General features: G+C 43.1%; 1 protein-coding gene across 2 annotated transcripts in view; it reads right to left on the bottom strand.

Moving 5' to 3' along the window:
- The window catches only part of GLI3 (GLI family zinc finger 3), a 213599-nt gene that overhangs the window by 96455 nt on the left and 98858 nt on the right, over nucleotides 1-18286 (bottom strand). For both annotated transcript variants that reach the window (XM_074900904.1, XM_074900905.1), the window contains exon 4: nucleotides 2248-2353. In XM_074900904.1, the coding sequence (XP_074757005.1) occupies nucleotides 2248-2353 (106 nt within the window). The remainder of the gene's footprint in view (nucleotides 1-2247; nucleotides 2354-18286) is intronic.

Here is an 18286-nt window from a genome sequence, read left to right as displayed (position 1 = left end):
ATGATACCCCAGTCTCTGTAAAACTTGCAAGAAAACTGCTGTGTGTCTACCTCATACATTAAAACCTACTCCTGAAAACTGCAAACGCATGACAAACCTTGGGAGTCTGACAGGTATTTTTTTTAAAGTTGCTTAATTGCATATTTACATTTAATCACACTGACCACAATGGCTCCAAGGGTCCGCTACAGCTCATCATTCCAATGGTGACACAAACCAAATGAGCGGAAGAATCAACAGAAGTTAATGGAAAAATAAATGGCCAGTATCAACGAAATTTTGAGTCTAAACCTTGGCTGGTATCAGAGTGTTTTTTTAAAGCAGCTGCCTGCAGTCATATCACATGACGCTAAGATCTCCTCGTCTCTAAGAAGCCTCTGCAGGGCCTGGCTGAATCACCGCCGCACCGTGGCGTTCGGCAGGGAGTGGGGTGCCCGGCACGCAGCGCGCGGCACCTTTCCGCAGAAGGGACGTTGATTTTGGCATCGGAGGGAACTACTGCTGAACACTGAAACGAGGCATGAAGCTGACATCTTCAGCATCTTTGCGGGCTCTTACAGAAACCCCCTCACTTTTAGCAGTGTAGGCTCCTAGTCCCGATTTCCCGCTGCCACTGGAAGCGGAGAATGGTGGTTTACCCACCCAAACGCCCTGCCTGTGGGTGCGGGTGTCACGGCATGGGATGGGTTCACAGGGCCCAGGCTCTGGAGACGGCCCAGCACAGCAAGCGCAGCCAGGGGAGGTCCCACACAGCACCAGCTCCAGAAGCCTCCACGAAAGGTCACAGGTAACCAGGTTTTGGATGTCAGTCCTCTGCTGATACAGGTTAACACACGTCCTGGGGTTCCCTACCCCATCTGCCACGCACAAAAGACAAAGGCAAATTCCCCACTAGCTTCAGAAGGAGCAGGATCATCCCCTCAGCTCCCCAAAACACCCAGGCAGAAAATTCACTCCCCTCCAAAATCTAGGATAACCGTGTAATGACTGAGCCTGCCACCTTCAGCTTACAACGTTTTTCAGCAGCAAATTTAAGCGTGCATTTGGAGTATATTTTATGATGTGGTTGACTGTGGTGTAAATAGTGATGCATCAGAGGAACTCTGAGGAATAAATCACAAGTTTCTGTACTCTCTCCTATAAATACCCACTTTCCCTCTAATGCCCAAGAAGACTGCAACACAGATTTATTACTTACCTCCAGGCAAATCTGCTCTGAAATTACAATTCAGTAATAGAAGACTGACCCAAAAAACCTGTTAGTAAAATATTGCATGTGTACTTGGGCATGTAGTTAGGATTGTTAATATCAATTAATTCTGCTCACAGAGGAGGACTTGTTTTAAAACAACTTCATTTTTCTTCTGCATATATGTAATTACACAGCTGTAACTAATAGCCATAGCAAAGCAATCTGCCATCTAAACAACTAGCATTATTCTTCAAAGTATTACTTGTGCTTTTCTTCCTGTATTTTCTCAGTATGAGAGGTGATTAGTAGACATGATTAAATGTATATATCAAGCCTTTTATACCAAGCCCCGCTTTTCGATTTCATTTTTAATGGTATATAGCAGATTTCTGGACACAACAACTATTTTATTCTACAATGCTGATATCAGTCTCCCCATATAAAATAAGATAATATTTATTTCTACAGGATTTCACCACTACCACCCTTTTCTAATGCATGTTATCACTGGTATTCATTTCTTTTATCTTTGTGTAAACCATGTGCTCTATCACATTTGCCATTTTGTTTGGGTGACATTCCCATCAATCAACCGATTGCCTGTGCATGCACACAACAGGGTCTATGAAAATTTACCAAAAATTTCATTATGCTTCATAGCAGTCACTGAAAAAAAAAAATATTTGGCATGAGAGGAAATTTTATCTATGAAGAATCCCAAGCCTAATACAGACAAAATACATGTTTTGTCTGGCTGTATTTCACAGGGTTCAGCACTTTTTAATTTAGTATTTATAGAACAACAGCACACAGAATAGATGTCAGCAGAACATATAGGTAACACTTGCCAGCCACCTATTTTAACAGGAATTCCTCAGGCACCAGCCTGGGTTTTGCTTCACAAGCAGATAACATCAACGCTTTCCAAAAGTAAATCTTGCTCTCTGGCAAGGCTGGCAAAGCGCTCCAGGTGCATGGCTTTAAGCACTACAAAGGTTCATATATTTGCTCGTTCTTCAAGGCAGCTGAAGGGAGGGGAAATAGTGAATACTCACACATGCAGAGGAGGAATGGGAGATGGTTCATAATGGTAGCGTCCCTCATGATGTCTCGCATCAATTGGTACAGGAGGGTGGAATGCTGGAAAAAGGTGAGGCGGATCTGAAAAAATAAGCAAGGTTCCCAGATCTGAGTATTTCCAGCGACTCTTTAAAAACAACATTCACAAAGACGGAACAGATACTGAAAAGCAGGTGTCAACAGCACTACAACTTATGGGTCACATTCTCCTTCCTTGTGGCAGTCAGTCAGGTCTGTCAGAGGAGAGTTTGGCCCACAGTGTTTGCATGAATATCTATTTACTAATTTTAATATTCTCTTTTTTTAGCTTAAATGGAAAGGGACGTAAAGAAGTCTTTAATAAGTAATTATGTGCACATATGTGAAGTGTCAGATCAAAAGGACCATCAAGACTTTCATAAGCATTCCTGATTTATTTATTTTTTATTAAAACAAGAAAAAAAAAACATCATCCCAGGACAAAAAGCCTAGGCAGAGAATACAATACAATAAAAAAAGGATATCCTCAGAGACACACACACAATCCTACAATGGAAAGCAAAACTGAAGAGGCGTGCTGGAGAAATTACTATCTGGAGTAAATCAGACAGAGTTAAAAGGGAAATGCAACTGGAAAAGGCTGTACTGGAGATGCTTAACTAACTGCATCACACCAATGGCCTCATCCGGAGGAATGTGCCTGAGGACAGGGGGACTCATTTCATACACCACTCTTAAAAAGGAAGGGTGCTTTCTCTGTTCCCCACGGCTGGAGACCCTGGGGACCCACGGCTGCAGCAAGCTCCCCTGCTCCATCTCCTCCAAGTGTTTCACAAGATGGGGGTTTCTGCAGCTGCCAGGGCTCCTTTTCCCCACTGTTTCTGGAGAGCCTTGGCAATGAGACCAACAAAAGAGGGAATGCACCCCCACTGCCCCCAGGGGCTCTGCCCTGAGCGGCCAAGCACAAGCCCACCTTGCAGCTCCCCTCCGCTTCTGCAGCAGGATTGCCTCCCAGCTTTGGGGGACACAATGCACACAGACCACAGGTCTCTACACCAGCACACTGGTGCGATTTGTGTGCTTAGAGGAGGTTATTGCCAACCGCACTGCTTGCCGCTTGACTCCCAAACGTTCAAAATCCAAACGAGATGCTGAGCATCTCCAGCAGCACGAAACAACCCATCCTGCACAATTATTATCCAATTGCCACTTTGGATGAAGTCATGTGTTTATCTGACACCAAAACCTGAGATTAGAATCCAAACACGGATTTACTAAAATGCTTCTAGACAGAAAGAAAACTTTTATTATGCACTGGAAGTAAAACTAAGACTATTCCAGTTTTGCCTGCTGACTCTTGAAGGTATCTTCTCTTTGTAATTCCTGCCTTTCTTATTCAGCAAAATGTAACCCTCCTCTTAGATTATATTATCTGTGAAAGCAGTTCCCTCATGCCAACTGGAGATGGTTTAAAAAAAAAAAAAAAAAAAAAAAAAAGATTTTTCACGCTGGTGTTTGTCAAAAGTTGGGGTGGTTTATTATCATGTTTTGAAGTGAGAGAAAGAACTAGAAGAACAAATCTCATGGCCCTGAGGGAGTAAGTGGAGGGAACAAAGGGGAAATCGCGTAAACTCTGAGGAAATATTCCTAGTATTTCAGGAAAATCTGGAAACATCTGACGCAGCCTGTCCAATTTCATGGCTTGATTTTGCGAAACATCACCAGCATGTGATCAGCCACAGCACATTTCTGCTGTTCACTGACTCAGGGCTTAGGCACCATAAATGAAAAATAATTGTGGCTTACTACTGTGATCTGGGAGGTCAAACTGGCGGTAGTTTTAATTCTGGTTCTGCTGCACCAACTGGACCTTGGCATGCAATCTGTTGCAAGCTTCACTCCTCACGCCAAGCACTCCTGGGCTTCAGCAGGAGTAAAATAAAAAAACCACAGATGACCAAGTATCCCTGTGAACACACTGTCATCATCTGAGCGGAAGATGCTGGCTGCCACCTCCCGAAACACATTCCTCACCAGCTGCCAAGGTGGAGAAGGGGAAAAGGGACATGAGCAGTGTATTTTAGCACATCTCCCTGCCTGCCCTGTTCCCTACTTCGTTGGTATTTGACTACAGCAGCATAAGCCAAAGGGAGGAGATTTTAAAGCAGATGTTTGGCATTTAACCATAAAAACTCTGCCACCATTTTTTCAGCAAAGAAGGAAGTCACTCATGCCCTCGCAGATGCACAGGCATCCTCTGCCCTCTGCATCTCTGAAGGGTGAGTCTGTGAAGCACGGGTGAGACCACAGACAGGACGGGCTCCACCTGGCCAAGGCAAGCAACCCCACTCAGGACACAGAACCTCCTCACTGTGCCACCCTCGCCCAGCCTGAGCTCCTACCCATTAAAAGCAGTCCCGATATTCATGCAGCAAATCACCATTTAACCCTCCTCAATGCGATCACCTATCTTCCCCATCTGGGAAATGGAAAATGAGTATTAAATGAGCCAAAAAAGGGTATCCCCTTTGTGGGGCCTATGCACTGCAGAGCACCAACAAGTTGTATTTAACACATGGGATATAAATCTTCAAGGACCTTTTTGAGTCCTCTCACATTAAGGTCCTTTGTGTATCTTGGTTGGATCTTGTTTGCAGATTCCATCTGGGAAACAGCCGTACTCCATCACGGCACAGGGAGCTGTCTCCGTCAGCCCTGCACCGACCAGAGCAGAACTGCATATCAAAACCCAACATAATTATCCATCTCACAGTTTATTATTTACACATGAGCAATACAGCTGCTGAACATCGTAACTCAAGTGTATGTGTAATAAGTTACTACACTGTAGCCATCTCCTGTTGCAACCCTTAAGAAAAACCACATGATGACTTTTCCAAAGTCAGGCTAAAACTGCTGAAGCAGAATAAAGTGCCACTAAACCTGGCTACCTCCTATTTATCATATAATTTCCTGACTGATGGTTCCACAAACCAGCTGCTAAGTGCTGTGTACTCTACTGTCAGCAGACTAACATGCTAAATGGGAGACAGGGAGAATAATGTGCAGAACTAGTGGAGTCAATTTTACGGAGAGAATTCAAATTCTGCGGTGTTTGGGTCAGCCCTTGGCACAGAGGTAGGCAGTAAATTCTACATTCTTGGGGGTCCAAAACCTCTTCACTTTGAAAAACATTGCATATTTATATGGAAAGACTCTTAGATCAAACAGAGACCTGCCAAAGCACCCATTGTCCAGGGCTTCACTTGGAATTCACTTGAAACTCCATAAAAATGTAATCTGTTGACATGTATTTATATGGAAATACATAGTAAGAAGTTTGCAAAGCAGTAACTCAGGCTGTAGCCAGTTTCACATTGCTTTTTCATATCACACCCAGTAACTATTTCATTAAAGGCACCATCAGAATATTATAGGCACATTCTGCTGCTATTATTTATGCTGTAGCTGAGTAAAGAATGAGTGAGACTACTCACAGGCTAGAACTGAGCCTGGACCTACCTGACTCCTGGCTGTTTGTGAGACATGCTCTACCTATGTAGAAAACCAGGGGGCAACTTAGTGTAAAAGACAGGATACCTGCTCTGACTATAAAGTGTGAGGAACAAAACTCTTACCCTTAGCAAAGAGGTAAATTCCTCTCACCAAATTCCTCTCACCAAAACAAAACAACAAAATCTAAATTCCTATTCCACTAGGGAAAATATTTATTACCATTTGCAACTTCTTAAAAATTCTGACTGAGATGCAAACTACCACAGCATATGCCACGCAGTTTTCTTATAGACATGCAAAGGCAACCATGAACTCCTGGAGCAATCTTTCAATTACATCTTTGCAGAGACTCCCTGATGTAAGTGTACAGTACAGGAGTCAAGACAGACAGATGCTGCCTGTGTATTTGGAGCCGTCAGCTCCAATTCAGCAGAAGTATCTGATTCTGTGCTTAAATTTCACTATTTTCAAGAACTTGTAAGGACATGCCAAGGCACTGGAAATACACTTAAACAGATTCCTCACATATTGCTGAATTTGGTAGCTGCCGTCACCTTCTAAATTCTCTGCTGCCTACTACTGTAAGATTCCTTCAGATGCTCTCCTGTCCCTTGCATGGCTAACAGGGTCTCCTCGAAACAAAATGGAAGATACAACGGCTTGCAATGCTACAGACTCATCAATTTTAGCACTGTGAGGTTTTCTGGAAAATATGTCAATTTATGCTGACTTTTTGTTGTGTAAAACATGCCTTTTTATTTCTTCTTCAAGAATCTTTCCTGCCTTCTTAAAGACAGTGAATAGGATCATCTCTCTCAAATTACAATCACTCCCATACAGGAAAAAAGAAGAGACCTTACACTTGTTCTCTGAAGGTTGGCAACCTAGGGGTCTGCTGCAGCATCAACGGAAAGAAACTGGGAGAAATGACAGGTATGATCCTTTCTGCTGAACTGCAAACCTGAACTGAAGTCTGATGAGATGAAGCTGGCTGCAGCAATGCACTGCAAGACTTGGTGGAAAGGCAGATGATGCCAACTGGCTCAAAGGTGCTGTGCAACACCTTGAAACAATGGCAAAAAGGTTGGGCTGCTCCAAAGCTCACTGGAGTTAAGGGTAACTTCTCTGTAGACTCTGTAGTCTCTCAAATAAGCCTCACTCAGTTAGGGGATCACTACCTTTGGAAAGTTTGGCTGTGGTGATGAGGCCAGTAAAACTCTGCCCTCAACTAACCGACTTGCTCAAGCACCTTGTGATTCCTGCCAAACCCTTGAGGAAGACGGGTGCTGAAATGACAGGCTGCATTTTTCAGCACATCAAGAAAACAGTTGCTACTGTAGAAAACGCCTGCATCAGCTTGAACACGCCCAGTGTGGCCCTGATGCCTGCACCTGTGTGGTGAGATCAGGGCCAAGCCAACACAGGACTCCAGCCCAACACAGGAAGCCCTTGGTATGTTTTAGCAGATTTGTCCTCAGGACAGTCAGCTCAACAAATTAAATCTCAGAACTGAGGCAGGCGCAAACCTCTGTCTCAGATACAACCTCATCTGAGGTGAAACCTCCTTCCTGCTTAAATTCATTATGGTCTTGATGCTGAACTCGGTGGTACCAAGCCTTCTCAACAGATGTAACAGAAACAATATCAGGCAAAATACAGCCTCCCCTCTAATGTCTTTTCAATACGCAGAACAGTTTTGAAGAGTTTGCCAGCAAATTTCTACACTTCCTTTGGTTCCTAAGCTGATCACCAGATGGGAATTTTCTAATATTCAGGTTTGCAGAGTCCCTAAGGGCACCACTGTTTCTTCACGTACATTCACTTCAACTGATCTGAACTTAATGGTATTGCCAGGTTTTATGGCAAGAATTAGGTTCTTTTTTGCCAAGCAAAGATCCTATTTTGGATTTCTGTTTAATTACAGCTTGCATTAGGGCTCAATAAGAGCATATGTTGTCTTTGGGGGTTTTTTTAGGTCTCTTTCAGAAAGGGGTGAGTTATGTTCTCTACGTATGCTTATACAGAGGCTTTAATCAGGAAGAAAAATGACTGAGCCACAGCCACACGTTAATGCATGCACTTAACTTTGTGCACTTTGAAGAGTCTCCCTATGGTGACGGGGGTTGCTGCTTCAGCGTGGCTGGTTGCCATCTGAAGCACTGCTCATTTGCAGGCTGATCCACAGATGTGCTACAGCCACTTATCTCAGGAGGCTTTTCCGTGTGGGGGTCCGTCCGTGTGTGCGTGCATACACACGCACGCTTCCGATGTGGCAACCGTCGTGTTGACAGCGACGTGACTACTCACTATCTGACTTCACAGAGGAGGAGGTTTTAAGGAGGAAGAAGAAGAAGCCATGGCAAAACCAAGAAAAAAAGACAAATAAACAGATAAAGCCAAGAAATGGACAGACGGAGAGTGAGAAAAAGAATTTTTAATTGGTAAGTCCTCTCCGTTTCGGTAATGCTAAAAGTTAATTGTTGTAACATACAGTAGATGTAACACTTTCAGAGAAAAAACACAATTTTCAATCAGATCACATCCTTTCCATGTGTCTGTGTGTATTAATGATGATCAGACTTCCCCTCCCTATCCTCTGCTTGTGCTTGCACAGCCTGTACAGTGATCTTAAAAATAAACCACAGGAGTTCCAGGCCAAACCTCACAAACTAGAGCCCAGCTCCAACTCTGTGCCTCTTGTTACAGCCGAAAAATAATTTCTACCTTTGTGAAACTGAAAATTAAGACTTCAGGGCATCTTAGATCCCTGTCATCCATTTTACTGCTTTTTAGTTTGTAAACTTAAAACACTTTGTGAGAACATGTTTTATTGTTTTTAGTAGTTCCACGACAACCATCATGCCAAACAGATGAAGGAGGAGCAGTTATCAATGTGCTGGAAGAAAAGTGGCTGGAAATTATTTCATCAGCTGGCACTGAGAGGTCTTTAACACGCCAAATTTGCTGCAGGTACTGGCTAAATAACTACTGGATTTATTTCAGTTTGAACATATTATTATTCCTCCCAGTCACTGCAACTCTGCTGTCTGAGGAGCAGGACTGCCTTCTGGAATACTAACTAAACTTCAAGTCCATTCAACTGATTCCAGTGTTCCCTGCCATTCACCCATCCACAACAGAAAAAGAAAAGAAAAAAAAAAATCAGTCAGACTTGCAGGGTAATAAACATAATGCATGTACAAAACACCTTGGACTGAAGTGTCTCAAATTTTTGAGGAACACAATTTGCGATTCATCACAGCCCCATGACTTATAAGTGACTGTTTCCACTGGGCTGGACTCACTGGTAAGCAAAGGAAGGACTCCTTGTGCTGCCCTGACCATGCAGTCATGAACTTGCCTGGTGAGCAGGGTGGGCACTGCACTGCCACCCCACTGCCTCCCCAGGACACACATTTTCAGAGGAGGAAAGACAAGGCACAGCACTAACATAGTATGCCCAAGAACAAAGAGCAAATTGGTAGAAATGCACCAGGAATATCCCACCTCAGTAGCTTCTTCCACCCAAACAACATTGGCTGCTTCATCCTATAAGCAACCTTAGAAAACCCTCATGAACATGAGCAAGAGTTGCATATAGCCAACATCTGTACATTGGCCTGTGCTTTCAGGAAAAGATGATGATGATGAGACAGCCTCATCACCATCTTACTCGGAGGGAAAATTGTTTCATCTAACGCAGCTGGCTCTTGGTACAGCACAGCTCATCTTTTTCATAACCTCTGGATCCCACGCAGCATTTCTTAACTAACTTAATAATGTGGTCTCTGCAAGAAAATGACAAATTGTCCTCTGCCAGGAAGCTGACAAAAGAAATCCCTCCCTCCACTACCTCCGATGGACTCTGCAGTGAAAAAATAATTCAGCTTCTGCCTTGCAACACACTTGCTGTTTTGCTGTTGCTCCCCTTAACTTCTTGTGAACCATGTGTCAGTGCATCCTCAGACACTTGAAAATCACCCACCTTAATTATGGAGAACAAAACAAGCATCCATGTTTAACTCTCCAACAACTCCAGACAAGTGATTTCACCCAGCTGCTCAGGAATGCTTCCCACCTTTGATTACACATGTGTATGAAGGAGCAAATCCTCAGCTTTTCCTTCTCTAGGAGCAGCAAGTAACTGGATGCATAACCACAATATGTACACAAATAATTGGTACCTATGTACCTGTGCATACCCACTTCTGGAATATATAGCAAATTCCAGTAGTTGAATATAAGCTACAAAGTGGAAACTAAGGAAATGAAAAGATTATAAAAGAAACAAATCCTGATCCACATTGGAGACAACTAAAGGAGAATTCTCACAGCAAGGCTCTCAACTCCAAACTACTAAGGTTTAATGTGGGCTTCCTGACCAGTGGGAACAAGGAGCTGCCACACAACAACTTAGTTATTCCCTATGGCTCAACACAGCTCAAGGAGAGCATTCAAATGCCCTGCTATCAGCTGCCCACATTAACTCAGCAATGACAAATATCTGTAAGATGCAAAGGTAAATGTGGCTAAAGAGAGGTAACAGAAAGTTAGAAACCAGGAAAAAAAAAAATCTAAAAGCAACCTTGTATTGCTGCTGATTTGATGGGGGAACAAATAAAGATGAGTTGGGTAATTCAACGAGCTTTGGTGACATCCTTAGAAGTTTATAAAGCAGCAGCATGAGTCAGTCTGTAAATGTTATTTGTTTAAATGGTGCTTTGGAGACTTGTGTGATCTTCTGTGTACCAGAATCAAGTTTAAAAGCTATTTGAAAGGCCAAACCTCAAACAGCTGAGTATCAGTATAGCATCGTGAAAATCACTGTAGCTAAACAGATTTCCAGCAGCTGAAGGTCTGGACCACAGGGTGAAAGACTTAGAAATAGGTTATACTTAGCAGCTTTGATGAGTAATTTATGGCATGATAGGAATTAGAGAGGGAAAGTATAATTAGATCAATTATGTCTATTTTTAGATATTAAACCAGTTCAGATTCTATGGGATGCACAATCAGATGAACACTTAGGGAGATCTTTTTCCCTGCTGTTCAGCCTGATTTTTTAAAATTTCATCCAAATAGTCATACTTATCTAACTTTTCTCCGTAGCATCCCTAGCAATTACTCTCCTCCTGCGGTGTTTACACTTTTGAAGATCTTGCAGATGAGCAGATAGTTATCACATGTGCTGTCAGGCCACTCGATAATATACATTTATTGCATCCTTTAATCTCTATGTCCATATTCTAAATTCATCACAGACACTTGGTTTTGCTCCCTGGGTTTCTTCAAGCTTGGGAGAGATATATAGTTGTCACCCTTCCACTCTTGGGCATCAGGTTTTCACGTAGGCTGACATGACACTCTTTAAAAGGAGGCAGCCTTAGAAATTTAGAATACAAATAACCTATTTCTGCAAATGTCTCTTTCCAGAAGGAGTATGTGTTTCTTATACACAGTCTCAAATACCATTACTTTTTGTTTTCACACTATGAGACAGTGCCTTCATCATGTGGCACTGACCTACCCTACCATTTCTAGGGGATAGCTGGTGAAATGGGCACTGCTCAAGTCAAGCAAAGGCAACACAAACTGTCTCTTGATTATTACTTCTTGATATTTCTAAATACTTGACTTTAAGCTGCTTTCTTTCTCTTTGTTCCCTCATCCTCCCTTAGCTGCTTAGAGAGTTTCTCCCCTATATTTCATTTTTATGCTGGGTACTTTTTGTTTCAGACCATTACTGAAGATGGAAAGTATAGCAAGTTCCCTTAATTTGCCATATTGACATTCAACCTAAGTGCTCATTCAGCTTATTTTTGAGAATGTCATTCTGTCGATATTTCAGTCAATCTGAGTTAGTTTTTCAAGCCAAGCTCTGAGGCAAATATTTTTAATGAAGAGGGCCATACTCAAATTATACCACTTCCCTGTGCCTCAGTCTGGTCACTGTTAACACAGAGATATCCCTTCTGGGACACTCAGACCCTCTTCAGTGAAAAGTCCCAACAAAGAGCTAGAATAACAGTATTTTATCCACTACCCATTATTCCTTTAATTCTTTAAAAAGAGAGGTTCAATTGCCTAAAACTGCTCATTCTTTACTAATCTCTCTTGGGTTTTGCTCGTGATTATTTTTTTTCAAGTTTGTTTTTCTTTACAGACACCTTTTTCTTTGTTTCCTATTACTCAGACAGAGGGTAAGAGTATCAGCTTTAGATATAACCATGATTTTTGTTGGGTTTTTAGGATTACTGTTCAGATCCCCCATTTCCCCTTCCCCACCAAGCAGCTTTTCTCTCTACAACATATGGGAAGTTCCTCACAAAGTCCTATCAATACCTTCACCTTCATCCCCTCTCAGTAGACATAGTGGCAGGATCTGGTCTACATTTCTCTTGCTTTGGGAACTAAGTGCTGCTTACCAAAAGCGGCCCAGCCTTTGCAGCACCCACTTACAGCTCACACCACTGCTGAGAAATGGGATGAAGGGCACATATGTCTAAGCGTACTTGTTTAAAAACACAAATCAAGGACTCAGAGTCAACCACCTCAGCTTGGTTAACACTCATGGTCCTTACACCCTGTGAGGGCAGCCCCAAGTTAGCAGCATGTTGTGTCAAATTCAGATGCTGCACCTGGTTGCATCAGAGCTGTGGAGTCGGGGCACCAACTGGCTGCAAAACCAGCTCCAGCATCTCCTGAGCTTTCCTGCCCACACTGTGTCCTACTCACACAAGCCTCACTGCTAGGACTCCAGTGTCGTGACCTCTGTGGGTAGGTCCACCCTCATCAGAGAGGAAAACCACTCCCATTAATGAGAGAAAAGGAAAAATAGAAGAATGGAGACATGAACGGGCAGAAGCATACAAATGAAGTAGCAGGCAAAGCAGCCCATGGCATTAGCAAAATTCTTCTGCATAGCAACAGCAGAAAAGCAAACTCTTCAGGGCAGTTTCCATCTCTACATCACCTGTCTACAGAGCTTACCACAGCAGGTTCCCCAGTCTCTGACTGACTTTTTGGCACTATCACAGACGATACAACAGCATCGCTTTCACCAGCTTCCAGTCCAGGCAGACCAGAGGAAAAGTTACATTACCTGCCTATGCATGGCCATGTTCTTCAGTTTGGTGATTAAGGGACAAGATGGGAGAAAACGTAGAATTACGTGGAGCACAATCACAGATATGACAGAAGTGAGAAAGGACCATTATTCTGCACCTCTGGGTAGGTAAGGAGGTACTGAAGAGGAGGCTACTCCTTTTTATTCCTCTCTTTACATCCTAGAGAAGAAGCCAAGGGTGCTATGAGGACACAAGAGGAGACAGAAGAGGGGAAAGATGGCCAAGTAAGTATGAGGCACGCAGACCACCATTCCCTGACACACGGCCAACTGCCACAGGGAGGCTACAGACACCAAAAGTTTAAATGGTCTCAAGGGGAAAGTCACAGAAAAGAAATGCAGTAAGGGTCCAAATGTGTAGAAACCACTTATGGACTAGGAAATTCCTGGTCTGCAAATTTTGGGAAGTTGAGAGAGTGCCTGGGGGCAAAAAGAGAGGAGAATCACGTTCTTACATTTACTTCTGGGCATCCGCTTTTGGTCACTGCTTGGAAGGGGTACCAGGTCAGATGGACCTGTGGTGTGGGCCAGCATGGTCCCTCATGCTCCGTGCACCCCTGGCATGTTCCCCAGGGCCAAGACGGTTGCCAACCCCTTTTCCTGACACTCAGCCAGCACATCACCAGGAGCAGTGCCCAAGCTGCAGGACTTCAGCCCATACAGCTCTGTGGCACAAGCATGAAGACTTCCCGAACCTGTAAAAGCCCATCTTTCAGTTGTATGTTTGCACAATACGCAGCACAAAAGAGGGCTTTGGTCTATGGCTAATGTCAAGCACATGGTGGTAATAAAAATAACTCAAGATGTCTATCCCCTGCCCACCGAGACACAATCCTCCCTTCAGCGTTTCTGTGAAGAGTTCAGACGCAATATAGCTGTAGGAAAACGGGGGACTTCACGGGGGACTTCATTTACCCTCCGACAGAAGAGGAGACAGCTCTCCTCAGTCCCTCCCTCTGGCAATCTTGGAGCTTTTCCAACGCATTAAGCATCAGTTTCCCGCCAGTGGAGTGTTTGATGCTCTACTAAATGCAGCGGCCCTCAGAGAGGTATAGTAACCCTCCATATGGAAAAGCCGTTTGACACAAAGGTTGGAGGTCAAAAGTTTAAATGTTCGTGACAGAGACGACAGCAGTCCTTTTCTGGTCAATAACATCAAAGGATTTGCCAGCTCTTAATGCTACTATTGTCGCTTGTTTGGATCCTATTGAAATTCTAGCATATTTATTGCACTCCAGGAGCATAAGGACTTTTTGTTTGTTTTAATCTCTATGCTGAACCCAAGGAGTCTGAAGTGTTGTGACTCCCCTTGCTCCCGAAGAGAATGCACAGGGAAACAATGCCAGAGGATGCAGCATTGTAATCCCAACCAACTTGGCGCTTTCTTCCCCACCAAAAAATATAAATGATGGATGGAAACATATGGTCTCTATTGGACAGGGCTGGAAATCTCTGCTCCTGAACTCCCCACATGACCGTTTTTAATTGTTTTGTGCTATGGCAGGGGGTGAAAAGCGCTCCCCACCAAAGATCTCCGTTTTGCCAGTCATTGTTGAGAAACGCTGTGCTGCAGCCGACTAAGACTCCCATCAGGCACAACTGTGGCGGAACCGGGAACAGCAGTGAGGTTCTCCGAGACGAATTGTAATGCCATAACCACAAAGAGTATCGCTTCTCTCAGCCCTCCTTTGCTCTCTGAACTTCTGCTTGCGGTTAGGCAGAAACTTATTACCAGAGCTCTGCAGTGTATGTTCCAAGCATTGTATCAGCCATCGATACCTCGTGCCTTGCCAGGAGCAGGATCCAAGTTCATTTGTTACTACCTTCCTCAGATTCCTGTTCCCCTCTCCACAATGAGGATTAGCAGTTTAAGTTATGTTGCTGACCTCCAGCTGGCTAGGCAGAAACAGATGTCTGTGCACTCGGGCACGATCTTATTTCAAAGTGGGGACTCTGGGTTACTAATGACGTTATAAAGGCAATAGCATATGTTGGCTCTCAACAGTCCATTGTCTAATTGGGATGGTTTTAATCAAATATGAATGTACCCAAGTTTTTGCAGCTAATGAATAAATCCCCTTTTTAAATAACGACAGTAATTTTGAGCTCTCCATCGAGGCAGCATCCCAAGGAATGCCTACATGAGCAGCAGTCATCACAGAAGGCCTGTAAGAGGCTGCAGCAACATCCGCCGCATCCCAGTTCATTATTTAAACAGCTCCTAACTGCCCTTCCCAGAGGTAAGCTGCAGCCAAATTGTTTTCCTTCACTTCACAAACCAGATATGCATGGCTTATGTGAACAGCCCGAAAGTTTACTTTAGTCTCTGTTTAAATACCTTCTACCACATATTTCAAACAAACAGTTCACTTCATTAGAAAGGCAAACAGCATAGCCGCAGAATACGAGCACTTGAGGAGAACCACGCCAGGCAGAGAAATCTGCTGCCCCTGAGTAAACATCGCCTGCTCTGCAGCTCGGGGCAGCATCCGCCTGCAACGCCACTTCAAAAGCCTTTTCACAAATACTTCACATGTCTGTTTGTAAGTAAACGATAACCCTGAAGAGATTATCTGCAGGGCTGAGAGGGATGACTATCACTACTACTGCATAGGCAAAAAAAAGAAAAGCCAAAACGGTCGTTCGCTACCAGCCCTGGATGAGTTATGAAACTATTATAATAACCTGTGGCGATCCAGTAGCATCAGCTAAACCCGTTAAACTGGAAAAGCAGTGCTGCTTTGGTAGCCTGCTTTGGCGTATTAGGCTCCACAAAGAGAAGCAAGTTTTACCCATCGCAATGGAAAGGTTACCGCACCTCCATCATTATTTAACTGAGTCGCTAAATTGGCACACAGCAGAGTTGTACTAAAGAACAAGGAAGCTGCACAGCCAACAAATCGCCAGATAAAGCACTAAGCTATTTCTTTCTGGACAAAATACACACGGTGATTGAATGTCCCAGGAGTATACTCTCAAATCCCAGAAACAAGTACGAAAGGAGGAAATAAGAAGACAACTGGACAGGGAGAGAAGAGGTGGTGGAAGCCGGCCAGTGGTAGGAGGCTCCTGTCCCCTGCCCTCCCCACCGCACACCCCTGCAGCTCCGGGGGACACTTGCCGCCAAGCAGGGAATACACCCTCAAGAGATCAATGCGGCTCAGAAACAGTTTGCTGACACTCCCTCCTGTTTTTACTGCTTTGTGCCAACTGAAAAGTTTTAATCAAAACTGCTATTTGCATATTTGAGGGAAGGGACACAAGGCAGCTCATTATAAGCAAAGGCACCATCATCACTGGAGTGATCACAGCAAGGTACTGGGACGGCATCTCTTGGCATCAGTCATGACCCATGGTATGCCCAAAACTTTAGCATAACGTTAGAAAATATATTATCAACTATCCGTATGCTCTTAAATCCATTCTCAGGCAAAAAAGAAACAACCAAAAATCTCAAAAATCCTCCAAAAAGTTCATGAGCAGAGACTGTACTTGGCTGTAGGATAAGGGTTCACAAGCTGTGAGAGTGCTGAATTTATTCCAGCTAGCATATAAAGAGGAGAGGAACAGATAACCTTTTTATTAGGAGGAATCAAGTATTATCAAATATGGACATGAATGTTAGGACACCTCCACAACCACTGCTTTAACCTTGCTGTGACTCAAACCATAATTTTCAGTTATTTTGATTCTCAGGGTGAAAATAAGTCCCACTAAGTCAATGACTTAATATCATTAATTTCAGAGGAGGCAGTGTAGCCAGCTCTTGTGATTTTATCATGAGTCTTATTTTTCTTTCCAGTGTTTTGGGGTTTTTGTTAAGCTCCAGTCTTTTCAGTCATGTTACTAAGCAAGAATCTCAGCTTTCATTAAAAAAAAAAAACCACACCAAAAAACCACCAACCAAAACCCCCACACGTATGTTTCCAGCTGTTATGGTTGCAGACAAAAGCTGGAAAATGAAAAACCTTCAGGTTTCATAACCTGTGAGTACATAAAAAGATCCAACAGAAACACACACGAGCAGGTATGTAGGTACAGGATCTTTCAATAGGTATGTAAGCGTTTTCCACATTCACGTATACAAAATTATTATTTTGAACACCTAGATATGTGGGGATGGCTGGACAGTGCATCTGTGTTACAAATGGTATCTGTGGGCATTAAAATCTGTGGGTTTTAACTGGGATCAATCTTTAAGGTTGCTTGTACAGGTTTTGGTCCATACCAGAACTGCACATCACATATCAATGACTTTTTTATTTGACTACATAGATGTTTCCTGTACAAAGGCTATTTTTTTCCCTCACTATTAACAGTTGAGGATTCTTCTATATTCTGCTTTAAGACTATAATCTGAGTTTATGAGGATTATTTACTAAAAACCGTGAGGTAGAAAGATCCTTTCTGAGTATTTTAGTGGAAAGGCTGAATTTAGGTTAAAAGTGGAAATAAAAAACCCCTAAGTTTAAGCATGAACTAGAGAAAATAACAGTCTTAGCTCTTTGAGTGGCTGCGATAATACAAGCAATAAATTTACTATTATTATTACAATTGATAACACAAACTGAGCTAATGGAACTACAATATCTTCTAAAGCAGTTCTTGGAGAGCTGATAATATTAACCTTTAGGTGCCAGGAGTTGGGGATTTCCCAGCATACCGAGCTGGTTGACTTACTGACACTAAAAATAGGACTCTAAACCCTGCTGGCTCTACTGGGTTATGTACAAACAATATGATTTTTTTCGAGCAACTCAGATCCATTCAGAAGGGTAAAAAAAAAAAAAATCAATTTCTTTCAAGATGTTTATGGCCTGAGGCTTTTCCAATACAAAAAGGGGAAAAACAATTTATTTTTTATTATGCCATTCCCCAATCTTCAACTTGAAACAGACCACTTCCGTAGAAGTTTTTTACAACATTCCAGTGACTCCTCTATTGCGTTTTTTTGTTCCCTAGCACACTGAGCTACTAGCTGAAATTTGCCTGGCCATTCTGCTTAGAGTATCTTTGGTACGAATAACTTAGTACAAGATTTAACAGACAATAACACTGTCTTTTCCTTTATTGCACATATTATTAATAACAAAATAAGAACAGTTTGCATGTACAAGTCTCAGTTCTAGCTTCTGTTTGATCACCCAAATCAAGGAGGAGATGCACCAGCTCACCCTGGTATTTAAAAGACACCTCCTCAATTTTATTTCTCCGAGTGATCTCACTCAGCTTCTGCAAGATGTTATGCCTACCCAAACAGCACATGGTTTTGTTGGGTTGGTGGTTCAAGGTGCCAGAGCTAATCTAAGCTCCATCACAAGCATCAGCCAACAGACTACCGCCTTCCTTCCAAATCCAGTACACCCTCTTGCCACAAATGGACAAGCTCCATG

The sequence above is a fragment of the Athene noctua genome, chromosome 2 (genome assembly GCF_965140245.1).
Source record: "Athene noctua chromosome 2, bAthNoc1.hap1.1, whole genome shotgun sequence".
NCBI classification, from domain to species: Eukaryota; Metazoa; Chordata; class Aves; order Strigiformes; family Strigidae; genus Athene; species Athene noctua.
The sequence above is the reverse complement of the archived record's forward strand: the minus strand, read 5'-3'. Positions and strand labels throughout refer to the sequence as shown.